The following is a 14,709-nucleotide window of genomic DNA, read 5'->3' as shown; positions in this document are numbered from 1 at the left end:
GTGCTCATCTCCATTTCTAAGCCGAAGAGCCAGTGTTGTCCGTAGACACCTCCAAGGTCATGTGGCCGGCATGTCCACAGAGAACACTGTTATCTTCCCGCTGGAGTGATACCTATTGATCTATTAACATTTTCATGTTTTCGAACTACTGAGTTGGCAGAAACTATAACTAACAGCGGGAACTCGCCCTCCTCCCCAGATCTGAACTACCAGTCTTTCAGTCAGGAAGTTCAGAAACACAGCGGATTAACCCATTGTGCCACTGTGGGGTCCTCAGTTGTGCTTTGCAAGCATATAATATCATATTCCATGTCCTTTATTTTATCAAGAATTAATAGGTGATTAACAAAAAAAGGCATTCCGTTACTCAGTTGAAACTAATGCTTTCTGCTCACCTGAGCTGCATATTCTGCTTCCTTGTCCTTCTCCAAGTTAGAATCGCAGGTGCATTTTTGCTTTATTACCTGCTCTAATTTCTTCTCCAAGTCCCTTTGCTCAACATAAAACTCTTGCATTCTTTGTGCATGCTCAGTCTGCAAAGACTCAAGTTCTTTCTGTAAATTCTGCTGCTCTTCTGTTAACTCCTTCATGGCTTTTGAACTACTTAACATTTCTACTTCCTGTAAAGAAAATTACAATTATACAGATTATTTTCAATATTAGACAAACAGGGAAAAAATCCATATTCTAAAATCTGAGGATTCACAATGCAAATTCTGTGACATGCCTTGAAAACATGGATAAATTTGGTATGCCCTGAAGCTTTTCTAATTTAAGAAAAATTGAAGATATGAATGACTTTACACTGTAACGACTGTCTTCAGTTTCTTCTATGCTGACAGTATATCAAACATACACGAGTACAATTTGTTAAGCTGTATGGAACATTTCAGAAATAGAGCATAAAAAGGTTCCTTTAGCTACATAGGCCACTTTTCAAATCAAGTAATGTAAATTTACACAATTTGCAGAATCCACCATGGAAGGTGTGCTCAAATACCATCCACAAATATTAAAAACTTGTCATCTGAGAAGCAGGGGGAATAGGAGTCACAAATGTTGTATTAACAAAAAGAAAGTGTATTATTTAGATATAAACAGAGTGCATCCATACTGTAGAGTTAATGCCATTTGTGACCACTTTAACTGCCATGGTTCTATGCTATGGAAACAAAGGAGCTGTTTAGCTTGGAGAAAAGAAGGCTGGGAGGGGACGTGAGAGCCATGTTTAAATATCTGAAAAGATGTCACATTGAGGAGGCTGTAAGCTTGTTTTCTGCTGCGCTAGTGATGAGAACATGGAGAAATTGTTTCAATTTGCAGGAAAAAAGATTCCACCTAAGCATTATGAAGAGCCTCTGTTCAGCAGTGGAATATGCTGCCTCGAAATGTGGCAGAGTCTCCTTCTCTGGAGGCTGGTAAACAATGGCTGGATGGCCATCTGTCAGGGGTGCTGTGATAGAGTGCTCCTGAATGGCAGAGAGTTAGGACTGGATGGCCCTTGCAACCTCTTCCAACTCTATGTTTCTATGAACTAAACTAAGATCAAGTAAAGCTAGTGCTATTGGCTTTAAATGCTTTCTCGAATCATTACAGTCCTCTATTTCTGGATTTACTTTGATAGAAATGAGCCCTTTCAAAACATCTCTGTAAACTTTTAGCCCATATGAGGTTCTCAGGTGCATACATGCAGTATTTTCATACCTAATATATTTTAACAGTATATTGGTGTTTCTTTATTATAATCTGGGACAATTGGGGGAGAGGGCAACAAAGCACTGCCCTTAGAAAAAAAATTAAGATCTACAATAATGGAAATGTGGTCATAATTTGTTTGTTTGTTTTTGGAAAGGGGGCGAGGGTATAGGATGCATTTAAAAACCATATAGTATCTATCCTGAGCCAACAGCATTGATTTCCAATTTGTTTTCGAGACCAATTGGAAGCACTGAGTTTGGCCTAACAATCCCATACAACTTCAGGCCAAGGTATCTTAAATATGTTTTACTTGTATGAACCTGTCTCTGAAGTGTGATCTTCATCAGAGGCCCTGTTGCACATCTCAGTAGCATGACAGGTTTGGCTTTTAGCTACACAAGACATGTTTTCCCCTATACCAGCCCCTCAACTGTGAAACTCCCTGACAAGGAAAGTCTGGTTGACTCCATCTGCATTGAGATTCTAAAAGGCAGTAAAATTACATTGTTTTATGATGACTTAAGATTTTGTAAATGATTTTTGACCAATTTTTAAAGAATGCTTTGTTTGTGCCCACTGGCTGCACCAGCTCTTGTTATGTCCAGGTTTTGCTCCTGATTCATGGCACAGTTTAGGATCCTGATTTAGCCCATGCACTTTTCATTTAATGCTTTTTCAGCTTATTCATCATATTCATTTTTATCTAAGTGAAATTTCTCGCAGCCAAAAAACAGTAAACACATTGAGAAATGTACACCACTTTCCAGAAAGTACAACATTAAATAGACACTCAAGCATTGGAAAGGGTCCTTTGTTTAAGGTTCCATACAAAAGTAAATATAAACATTGATGAGAGCTTGTACAAAGATAAGAGCACTAATTAAGCCCTTAATCCTTTGCAACAGAAATAATTTCATTATTATTTAACATGCTAATTTAACACATAAGTATAAAATTGGGCAAACACCTAGGGAAGCTATCATCAAATGATAATTCTCTTTCTAAAGCCTCATCTAGACCCAATTCTATGCTTTTCATCTGTTTTCATCTTCAACTACATCTTTATTACTTTTCTTTTGGTCTTCAATTCCCTTTTCATTCGTCCACCCCATTTCTTATCAAAATTGCAAGGACTCTGCACAAAGCTGTAGATGTGTATTAAATAGTATCAAAGTACTAATTTTTTATCGTGTCAGAAGCAACTTGAGAACATACTGCAAGTTGCTTCTGGTGTGAGAGAATTGGCCATTTACAGAGACGTTGCCCAGGGGACACCTGGATGTGTTACCATCCTGCTGGAAGGCTTCTCTCATGTCCCCACAAGCTAGAACTGACAGACAGGAGCTCACCCTGTCTCGCGGATTCAAACCGGCAACCTTCAGGTCAACAACCCAACCTTCAGGTCAGCAGTTCAGGTGGCACAAGGGTTTAATCCACTGTGCCACCCCGGCTCCTTAAAGTACTGAATGAAATACTAAGATTTTATCAAACAACTGAAGAATGCAATACAGCGGTAAATGAAAGGCTGAAGGGTAGGAGGTTGTGGTCTTTTGGAACCATCGAAATGCAACAGGCTTCACGTAAATGAGCCATATAAATAAACTTCTAAAAGTAATCATTAATACAAATAAGTTGTGCATGTTTACTTGTTCAAATGTGTTTGTCATGTATTTGTGTTTCCAACAATGGGAAAGTTGGGGAGCATCAGATAATATAAAATTCCCTCCTAGTTTCTTATGGAAATTCATAAAGACAGGTTGCTCACCTGTAACCATGTTTCTTCGAGTGTACTCTGTGAATTCACACTAATGGAGAAGCTGCGCCTGCGCAGGTTCCGACGGAAACTCTTCCAAGCTGAAGTTCAAATTTTGGCGGTAACCACGCCCCCCTTCCCAAGGGGCATATAAGGCAGCCCCAGGCGCCCGCTCTCCAGTTCCTACGCCGCCAAGGCAACGAGAAAGGGAGAGGTTTGCCAGAGGGGAAGGAAGGGCGGGTTTGTGTGAATTCACAGAGTACACTCGAAGAAACATGGTTACAGGTGAGCAACCTGTCTTTTTTCTTCGTGTACTCTGTGAATGCACACTAATGGAGACTGACACGCTAAGGTCCCGGATGGTGGGACAAGGCAAACTCGACAATTTAGTGAATGTCCAAACACATATTTATTAGGACATAATGAGATAACAGTCCCAAGACCAGTGCAATCAATTGTCCGAAAGGACCAGTGCAATGCAAACATGAGCATAACATAGAAAATTTGCAATAAACATGATAGAAAAAAACACTCAATTGCGTATAGTGCATATAAACGCTCTCCCAGGGGGGAGAGGGACAAACACATCATGGTCTTTGACATATCCGCCAGGATCAATAAGGCGGTATTAAGTAACAGAGCAACTGCTCAACACAATCAGGGAAAAACACATCCCTAGAGGTAGGTATGGGGAAAACGACCGGCCGAAACTTGAAGGAGAGGTATAGAGAGTCACCTGCGGGTGAATACAAGGAGAAAGACGTTTGAGAGTCAGGAGAGGCAAGATGAGAGTACTGATCTTGCAAAGGCCGAGTCCTTTAAGGCTTTATTGTCCAGCCTGTAGTGAGAGACAAACGTAAGGGGGTTTGACCAGATCTTTGCATATGGAGTCAAGCGGAATACCCCTAAGGAAGGCGGTTGAAGCCGAGAGGCCCCTAGTCGACCTCGGGCGGATGGATGGAGGAGGAGGTCGCTTGGCTAGTTCGTAGGCCAACTCAATGGCCTGAGCGATCAGTGGGACAGTCTTTGGGAAGAGATGGGATTACCCAACTTGTCCTGGGCATAGGCGATAAAGAGTCTTTGTGTCTTACGGATGTCTTTGGTACGGTCCCTGTAGAAGAGAAGTGCCCTTCGAACGTCGAGAAGGTGCAGTTTTTGTTCTAGAGGAGAGGAGGGGTTAGAGAAGAAAGCTGGTAGGACAATGTCTTGATTGAGGTGGAAAGCTGACACCACCTTAGGGAGAAAGGTAATGTCCAGGCGAAGAACAGCGCGGTCATGGTGAAAACGTAGATAAGGCTCGTCGACCCTGAGAGCAGCAAGCTCGGATGGCCGTCGTGCCGACGTGATCGCCACTAGAAAGGCCAACTTCCAGGAAAGCAGACGGAGATCGGTCGAGGCAAGCGGTTCGAAGGGAGCAGAAGTGAGTTGAGAAAGTACAAGTTCGAGATTCCAGCCCGGCGTAGGTGGTAGCGACGGCGGGCAGATGTTATTGTAGCCTCGGAGAAAGGTTTTGATCAAGTGATGAGAAAAGAGAGATGGTTGACCGTGGCGTTGAAAAGACCAGGAAAGAGCTGCGAGATAAGCTTTAATAGAAGCGAGAGAGAGTTTCTTCTCGACGAGGGTCATGAGGAAGTCGAGGACCACCGATACCGAGGTCGGAAAGGTGTCGACGTTACGGGATCGAAGGAAGGCGTGAAAGCGAGAGAGTTTATAGGAATAAGCCTTGGTAGTAGACGGCTTATGGGCTGCCCGAAGAACGTCTTGCAGGTTCTGCGGAAGGGAGGCTAGGTAAGAATCCTCCATGCAGTGAGATGAAGGGAAGGGAGGTCCGGGTGAAGAATTTTGCCGTCCTCCCTTGAGAGAAGGTGCGGCGAGGGAGGCAGAGGGCGAAACGTTCCTCTGGAGAGACGAAGAAGGGCCGGATACCACGGTTGGCGGGGCCAGGCCGGAGCTATGAGAATCGCTGTGACCGAGATCGAGAGAAGTCTTTCGAGAACTTTCGGTATGAGAGGAATCGGTGGAAAAAGATAAAGCATCTCCGCCGACCAGTCTAGTAGAAAGGCATCTCCTAGACAGCCGGGGAAGGAGTTCGGGGAAGTCTCGCCCCGTAGCGGGGTAGCTGAGCGTTGTGGGGAGACGCGAAGAGATCCAGAGTAGGGCGTCCCCAGTGGAGGAACAGACCGTCGAGGATCTCGGGATCGAGCTTCCACTCGTGAGAGGAAGATGTCATCCTGCTGAGGGCATCTGCTAGGTCGTTTTGGGCGCCCGGCAAGTGGATTGCAGAGACCTGTACGTCGTGGGCTATGCACCAAACCCAGAGACGGGAGGAGAGGAGCATCAATTTCCTCGAACCCGTACCGCCCTGTTTGTTGATGTAGAATACTGCTACGAGGTTGTCCGATTGAATGAGGATGGACTTGTGACGGATGAGGCGGGAGAATGCCTTCAGGGCTTTGAGAATGGCGAGAAGCTCGAGAAAGTTTATGTGGTTGGCCCTCTCGGAAGGGGACCAAAGGTCTTGAACCGTTAGACCGCTCATGTGGGCTCCCCAAGCGTAGGTGGAGGAGTCCGTGGTTATGGTTAGCGACGGCGGAGCTGGATGAAATGGGAGGCCCTTGCACACGTTTTGGTGAGACGTCCACCATGAGAGGGACTGGCGGACGAACGACGGTACCGACAGGTATCTGGAGTTGTGGTGGTAGAACGGCTTGAAAACGTCTATAAACCACCTTTGCAGGACCCGAAGGCGCAGCCTGGCAAACGGGGTCGTGAGAACCGTGGAGGCCATGTGGCCTAGAAGGACCTGGATGGCACGGGCTCTGACCCTCCGGGCAGATCGACAAAGGACGATGTGGTGGCGGAGAGCTAGGAATCTGTCGAACGGAAGTGAAACAGTCTCTGTGACGGAGTCGAAGAGGGCCCCGATGAACCGGATTCGGGTTGACGGGGAGAGATTTGACTTCTCGGAGTTGAGTTGGAGGCCGAGAGATTTTAGAAGACGCAGCGTGAAGGAAACGTGGTTTTCGAGAAGAACCGGATCGGGCCCGACGAGAAGCCAGTCGTCCAGATAAGGAAAGACCGTGATGCCATGTAGCCTGAGGTGGGCCGCTACAGCGGCGACGACCTTGGTGAAGACCCTCGGGGCCGTAACGAGGCCGAAGGGTAAAACGGTAAATTGGTAGGTTTGGTCGAGAACTTTGAAACAGAGGAACCGTCTGTGCGCCTCCCGTATCGCCACGTGGAAGTAGGCGTCTCGTAAGTCTATGGAGGCAAAGTAGTCTCCCCGCTGCAGCATCGGGAGGATAGAGGCAATAGAGACCATCCTGAATTTGGAAGGGCGAATGAATATATTGAGGGCCCTTAGGTCCAGAATGGGGCGTAGCCCGCCTCCTCTCTTCGGGACTGTAAAGTATCTGGAGAAGAAACTTAAAGGGTCCAGTTGGGGAGGGGAGGGACGGATTGCGCCTTTGGCCAGTAATGCCTCGACTTCGGCCAGTATCTCTGGGGAAGGAGTTGAGTGAAGAATGCGACCTGTAGGTGGGAGGTCCGTGAACTCTAAGGCGTAGCTGTCTTGGACAATGCGAAGAACCCATGCATCTGAAGTAATAGACTCCCATTGATTGTAGAAGGGGGCTAGGCGGTCTGCAAAGGCGCCGGAGGGTCGAGGCAGCGTGGGCTCTGCAACGGTAGCGGGCGAGGAGCTTTGGCAGGGGTTGGCGTCAGGTACGCCGGTTGGCCTGCGGAGGAGCGGGGGTGGTTCGACCGCGTTGCTTTTGTGGATGAGGTCCCCGACGAGGTTGGTGATGGGTTTGATTATTCGAGCCCGAAGGCCGCCTGAAAGAGTGGTGTCGGAAAGATTGCGGCGGGAAGCAGCGGGAGCGGTGCGGGAACCAGCGGGTGCGCTGAGGTTGCGGTTGGTCGCCACATTTAGACGCAAGAATTTTAAAGTCATGATTAGACTCGAGTTTGTCATCGGTACCGGAGTTAAATAGTCCGAGCGCGTCAAATGGAAGGTCTTCAATGACCTGTCTGGAAGATGAGGAGAGGCCCGAAGACCTCAGCCAGGCGTGGCGGCGGATGGATATCGCGTGGGCAATCATCTTGCCCGCAGTATCACCTGTATGTTTCGCCATTTGTATTTGGTGGTGAGCAAGCGAGTCTGCTTCCTGTTGGAGGGTAGTGAGGACGGAGCGGTCTTCGTCCGACATCTTAGCGAAGAAGGGCTGTGCCTTCTCCCAGATAATCTGCTGGTAGGCACCCATGCAGGCTCCATAGTTAGCCATGCGGCAAAGCAAAAGGGCTCCGGAGTAAAGTTTTCGACCCACGGCGTCGAAGCGCTTCCCTTCTCTGTCGGCCGGAGTGTTCGACTGACGACCTGAGGATTGAGAGGCCTTAACGACCAGGGAGTTGGGGTCGGGGTGGTGTTTGAGCCATTCCAAAGTATCATCGTCGGTACGGTACCAAGTCTCGATCCTCTTCGAGGTCGGAGGAATGGAGGAAGGGGTTTTCCAGGAGGCCTGGATAACGTCCAACAGATAAGGCAGGAAAGGGAGTAACGTGGCCGGCGGAGCTTGGGCCTGCACCCTTTTGAAAACTGGATCAGACACTGCTTTGGAAGTCTGCTTGATCTCCAAACCCAGGGCGTCGGCCATTCTGACCATTTGATCAGAGAAAGCACGAATATTGTCAGTAGGAGAAGGCGGGTCCGCCTCATACGCGTCGTGGGGAGGAGAGAGGTCGAGACCGAGAGAGACCACCGAGGCCGAGAGGACAGAGTCTGGGCGGTCAACATCAACATCTTCCTCCTCAGCCCCTTGGGGGGACTGAGGGGGAGAAGAAAGCACAGTCTCGGGAGGAGGCATGGCCTTGCGGGAAGAGAGGGCCGGGAGCCGAGGATCCTTGGAGGCTGAGGCCTGAGCTGCTCGAGCCAGGCGAGCCGTTTGTCTGCCACGCTCCGGTGTCGAGGTGGGAGGGAAGAGCTGTTGGCGCGACGAGTGAGGCGGCGCAAGGGGCTCCGGCACCGGCACCCTGACCACCGTTTGGGTAGAGTGGTGGGGTGAGTCCTGCAGCTCCCCGTCAGACAGGGGGTGCAATGGAGATTGGGAAACATCTCTAGGCCTCTGTGCTGGCACAATTGGAGAGGATCTTCTCGAGGAGGTTGCCGAGGAAGATGGCTGGTCTCTCCTTGAGGAGGCCGAGGAAGAGGAGCACTGAGTCAGCCGTTTCTTTGTCGGCGGTTGCTTGGATGCAACCCTCAAGGACTTGCCAGGTGTGGGAGGAACCACAGCTGAGTCAGATTGCGCTCGACGAGACTCCTCGTGAGCCCTTTTAAAGGCTATTTTGATAGCAGAGGAGGACGGAGGGGAGCCGATACGAGAGCGGATCGAGGTCACCGAAGCCAAAGAGCTCGACGTCGAGGAAGGCCCCACCTTTCCGGAGCGGGTCGATACGGTAGCCGTCGTCACGGTACACGGTGGCTTGGCCGGCTTAGCGGCCCTGGAGGTCTTGGACGCCCTGGACGAGACCGAGGAGGCTTTAGCTGACGGAGGCTTAGCTGGCGGCGCCGACATAGCTCTTAGGGCTGAAGACGACGACGTACCCGACGTCGACGGAGTCGGTTCTGGCGCGAGAGATTTTTCGTAAAGTGCCGCTCTAAGCCTAGCGGCTCTGTTCTTTCTGGCCTGAGCCGTGAGAGCTAGGCAGAAACGGCAGGTACTGACCACATGAGCCTCGCCAAGACAGAAGAGGCACTTGGCGTGCCCGTCCGAGTCAGGAATTTTAGCAGCACACTGCGTGCAACGCTTGAAACGAGTAGTAGACATGCGAAGAGTCCGAAGTGAACCTTGCGGCGGAAAAAAAGGAACTGGAGAGCGGGCGCCTGGGGCTGCCTTATATGCCCCTTGGGAAGGGGGGCGTGGTTACCGCCAAAATTTGAACTTCAGCTTGGAAGAGTTTCCGTCGGAACCTGCGCAGGCACAGCTTCTCCATTAGTGTGCATTCACAGAGTACACGAAGAAAAATGACTAATTTCTGGATCCAATTTCATGATACTCTTTTGTTGTAATCCTTTTTATGACTTTTGAGCAGCCTACATCATGAACAGTTGGGCTGAAACATTTCCATGGATCTCAGTTTCTCCTCATTCCCACTCCAGTACAGATGCAGCGAAAAAGCTGCAGTATTAAAATGAATGATTTCAATCTCTGAGAACAGAATAAATTATTCCTACAGAAAACCACTTTAACTGTGTATTTGGGCAACCAAAGCAACAATTTCAGAATTGTGTCAGTTCATAATACATTGCATGTCATTTGAAATGCAGAATCTAACATCATTTATGCTCCACCATCTATAATATCTATGCTATATATTTACAGCACATCAAAAATTATCATGAAAAAGTTGAGTAACAAGAAGTCTTCAAAAGGAAAAGAAAGGCGAAACAAGTTCATGCCATACCATTTGAAGATTCTGCTTCTTTTGCAAAATTGTATGTAGCTTTTCTTGCTGTTTTATATAGGTTTTCATTACTTCTTCCATCGTCTTTCCTTTGTCATCATCACAATGAATTCCACTGACAGGGATCTGAGATGATGACTGTGAACTTTTGCTTACTTCTATCTTCTTTTCCACTGTCGTTTTGGAAGAATCTTGCTCCGATTTCCTTTTGTTTCGAGTCTTAAGAGATGTAGGCTGCCCTATAAGAATAGGAATAGAAAGATGTTTGAAATTCCACATTGAAAGCACCTGCATATATACAAGGAGCAGTCATAAGTATCGCTTTTCTACTCACCTTTACCAGCACACCCATCTGTGCTGTGTTTCAAATCAATATTCTCTTGCACTTCAAGAGAGTGATCCTGATAGTATACGGCTTTTTTGCGTCTGCCACCACTATGGTGCTTCAGTGACTGCCCAGATACAGATTTAATTACCTCTGATATTTTCGCCACTGTTTTTGTTGGTTCTTTACAGTGAGATACAGAAGAGGTAAGGGAGACATTGGGAGCGATCATTTTATCACACATATAAAAGTAATAGCTGTAAAAAAAACATAATGGCAGAATTAACAAAATATATAAATAACTGACAGTATACTAGATATGAACTAACACATCTTGGACTTATATATCCAGAAAAATTTAGTTAACCTGCCTTGATATAGAACTACATTTTAAAGAAGAGAACACCAATGCAAGTACATTTCAAAAGGGAAAAGTCAATTCTCTAATCCTCAGACTGCTTCACGGCAGTTATGCACATTCATTATTTAGTGTAACATAAGTACCAAATAAAGTAGGGAAAGCAGAAGGAAGGTTAGATACTACCAGGGATTCAAATGTCCTATCTGCAAGAATGAACAGAAGTTGTTTTCAGATGTTATACTAAGGTCTATAATCTTATGCAGTCTTTTAGTTTTCAACATGCGCATATTTATGTCTTTTTTAAATTTGCTGCTTTATTATATTATGGTTGTTATTATGGCATTACTTTATAATGCTAATTCCAGCTAATTTATACAAACGTTCAGCAATGGCTAAATCCGTGAAGCTTTTAACCAAATCTTTAGATGAGGCAAACAAATCTTTAAATCTTCCAGAATTATGAAGTTTGGGTAGCAGAGGCAAGGGAGCAGCTATTCAATATGCGAGCCATCAGATCAAAATAAAGATATGAATAGAAAAACATAAATTATGAAACAGCTCTACAGAGTTCCTCCTTATATTGTGAACTATGGCAATGATTAAGAGCCTAAACTGCAAGGCAATGCTAGTTCACATCTGCCATGTAAGCGACCTTATTCCTTTTATTTAATAAATTCTAAAACTATACATTAGTAGTGGGCCCCAATGATGTCAGATTAACTAAACAAATAAAACAAAACTATGCAAAACTATAAAGTAAAATAAAAATAATATAAATACTACAAAATCCAATTGGCCAGTAAATCACAACCTAAAACTACCTACTGTTTAGAAAGATTATTTACAGAAACCTTTCAATATATGAGTCACCATTCAGAAAAGGCTTCTCACTAATCACAACCAATTAAGACTTCAGGTGGTATGAAGACCCCAGAGAAGAGCTTTTAATGAATAAAGAAGGGCTTAGGAAGGCTCACATTCATATATGTGTTTTATGTATATTATTATCTATATATGTGAAAAATAGCTTAGCCAATATTTCAACTGTTTCTCTTTCTCAAGCTCCTTTCTCTTCAACTTTCCATATGGAAATTAATTAACACCACTAACTTGCCTTGCAGGGTTACTGTAAATAAAAGCAACTGAAATCATGCAAATGAAGAGCTTTAAACAATAAGTGTACAAATGTTAAAAGTATGGTTTCAATGAAGAGTTGTATCCTATACAATGCAGCTCAGTATCAATTATAAAATTATTAATGTTCATAATTAGTAAAAAGATGAAAGAGTCTAAAAACATCCCAGACAAATACAAAAAGTACAGAAGTAACCAAACGACTCTGTTTCAAGATTTTATCTCCCTATTCTTGTTTGTGCATGGGCTTGTGGGATTTGTTTTATGCTCTTAGTGTACTCAAATGTGCTAACAGAGACAAATAAGTTTCCTTCTGGAGATGAGAGTGAAAACCATTTTGAAAGCTATTATACATAGTTGGGTTGGGTGGGGCAAGGGAATCTGTTTGGCTGGCGTGATCATTTCCATACTGAGGCAATGTGCTCAGTTTGTGAAATTAGCTGAGGAGCAGCGCAAGTGATAATTCAACTGCAACATCAGCATTATACAGACATTTCATCAGCAAAGCGAAGCCTCACATGGTTTCAGTAAGCTGTGAAGCATGTCAATGTTCACATGGTTGAAAGAAAGCTACATTTCAGCTGTGACACTGACAGACAACTATGTTTTACAACAAAACTACAAACTCCCAGCCGTTTTACTTTTGTTCTTGAAGCAATTTCTGAATACAGACTCAAGTCATTGTTTTTCAGTATGATAATATCTACAATTGAGGTTAGGTATCTCTGGATCAAAAACAGACTATTCATCATCAGCATTATTCCCAGCTTTTCTCTCTTGGTAAAAGACCTAATGACTAAGAAAGTGACTACCTGAGCTGCTAACACAAGACTTCTTCCTAATCACACAACTCCTACTGCTGCAATGTTTCTATCCAGGTTTACTCTAGTCTAAATTGCATTATGCAGACCAGAGAGAAAAACAACCAAGGAATCTATGCCATGTACATCTGGACAATCAATTAGCAGGAAAGTGAGATGGTTTTCATTTTGGCAATGCCTCAGCAGTACAGAAATCAGGCAAAGGAAAAGCAATAGAGATGTCCACAGGAAATTCAAGGCTCCAGAACTGAAGCTGCATTATGAAGTTAAGTGAAGGGCTGAATAATGGTACGCACAAGACACAGGAGGGGCAAAGTGTCCAATGAGAGTACTGATTATGCAAGTGCTGGTTTGCCTCCAAGAGATGTAAGGTGGAAGGCGTCCAAAAGCCAGTCTCTGAGCCACGCCTCCTTTCACTAGCTTCTAGCAGAGCTTAAAAGCTTAGTTTTAAGTGGGAACTGATTCTAATCAAACTGGGGTTGTGGTCAAAGAAGTCTAACGAGTGCAAAGAATGGAAACTTCTAGGGAATCAGTCAACCATGACACTGATATTCCTTTCTAGATGGTTACAGAGATTCACAATTACCTGGAGGCTTATAATATAATACTAACAAACCCAACCATTTCAATTATCCACACATGCATTTTTAGAAACACCCCCCCCCCCCCAAATATTTAGCTAACATTGAAGAGCAATTAAAACATAATGGTAAGATGTGCAACAACTGGCAGGATATCTGGACAGAAGTTTACCTTGGATGCATGAATGAGTGCGGCTGATTGATTGAATCAGTCTCTTGCTTTATAACTGGATACCACTGTTGAAGGTCTAGGTTATACTGAGAATCAGCCTGCGGGAGGAGGAGAAGCATATTTGTTTTATTATACACCATTTTAACTTTAAGAAACCTGTTTGGAAGGAAGTGTACTGCAATTTTTCCTGGACCTTATTAAATCCCACAGGAAAAAAGAATAAATTACAAATAAAAAAAGCAGCAGTAACAGAAAAAAGTAGCAAAACTTCAGTTTTACCTACCAATGAAAAAATAGGCAGTTACTGTGGTATGAATGTAATGTGACATTCAGAACACTGAGATAGGATAACATCATAACATTGCTGGCATATTCTTTGTTTGCGGGGTACTTTGTTTAGTTCAAATAAGTATTAAGTCTACTTAAAGAAAGTCTACTTAAAGGTTAGTACCGTGTTTCCCCGAAAATAAGACAGTGTCTTATATTCATTTTTGCTCCCAAAGATGCTCTAGGTCTTATTTTCAGGGGATATCTTATTTTTCCATGAAGAAGAATTCACATTTATTGTTGAACAAAAGAAATGAACATTTATTATATACTGTACAGTAGTTGTCATCACAAACCAGCATAACCAGACAAACTCTGAATCCTATCCAGAATTTATTGTTACTACCATTATTTCCATTATTTCCATTACTGATCCTGGATGCTCTGGTGTTCTATTTGGCGGGCATGCTTCCAAACAAAAACTTTGCTAGGTCTTACTTTCGGGGGAGGCCTTATATTTAGCAATTCAGCAAAACTTCTACTAGGTCTTATTTTCTGGGGATGTCTTATTTTAGGGTAAACAGGGTAGTTAATATTTCCTATTTGCAACCTCACTCATCCTCATGAGCACACTGTGGATATCTTCTCCAAATACAAAAGTAAACACAATTGAAAACAATGTGTTCATGTGCAGACAGGTGGATGGTTTTGAACAAAAGAAATGGACGGCAACAGTTCAAGTAACTAAACATGTAGGTTCATGTGTGTATGTGTGTCAAAGGAGTGGATCATATCTCTGATAATTTTGAATTGAGCTCCCCAGCAATCTCCTAACTGACTGAGAAACTCTGAATGAATTGTAAAGCTCTTTTGTAAAGTTTCTTTTATCAGTAATGTCTAGCTACATCCTTATAAATAAACCCACATAGGTGACTGTTGCTGCTGCTGCTGTCAATATTATACTGGATTGCCAAGGAAATAATAGCTGCTATTTCTACGCTGGTCTTGGTAAAAGGAGAACCCAGCAAGATGGAAAAGAGGAAACAGATCACTCTGTTCACTTCTGGATAGAATACTGTACAGTCAAAAGTAAGCAAGCAGCTATAATGATGGTTTTACAATCAGGTGTTGTTGCTGT

General features: G+C 44.4%; 1 protein-coding gene across 1 annotated transcript in view; it reads right to left on the bottom strand.

The window, feature by feature from the left end:
• Positions 1 to 14,709, bottom strand: part of skil (SKI like proto-oncogene) — a 44,256-nt gene that overhangs the window by 14,320 nt on the left and 15,227 nt on the right. The window contains exons 3-6 of the mRNA XM_062976764.1: positions 13,305 to 13,402; positions 10,245 to 10,492; positions 9,911 to 10,149; positions 396 to 620 (exon numbers count right to left, since the gene is read on the bottom strand). Coding sequence (XP_062832834.1) covers positions 396 to 620; positions 9,911 to 10,149; positions 10,245 to 10,492; positions 13,305 to 13,402 — 810 coding nt within the window. The remainder of the gene's footprint in view (positions 1 to 395; positions 621 to 9,910; positions 10,150 to 10,244; positions 10,493 to 13,304; positions 13,403 to 14,709) is intronic.

This window comes from Anolis carolinensis, chromosome 3, assembly GCF_035594765.1.
Source record: "Anolis carolinensis isolate JA03-04 chromosome 3, rAnoCar3.1.pri, whole genome shotgun sequence".
In the NCBI taxonomy this organism is placed as follows: Eukaryota; Metazoa; Chordata; class Lepidosauria; order Squamata; family Dactyloidae; genus Anolis; species Anolis carolinensis.
The sequence above is the reverse complement of the archived record's forward strand: the minus strand, read 5'-3'. Positions and strand labels throughout refer to the sequence as shown.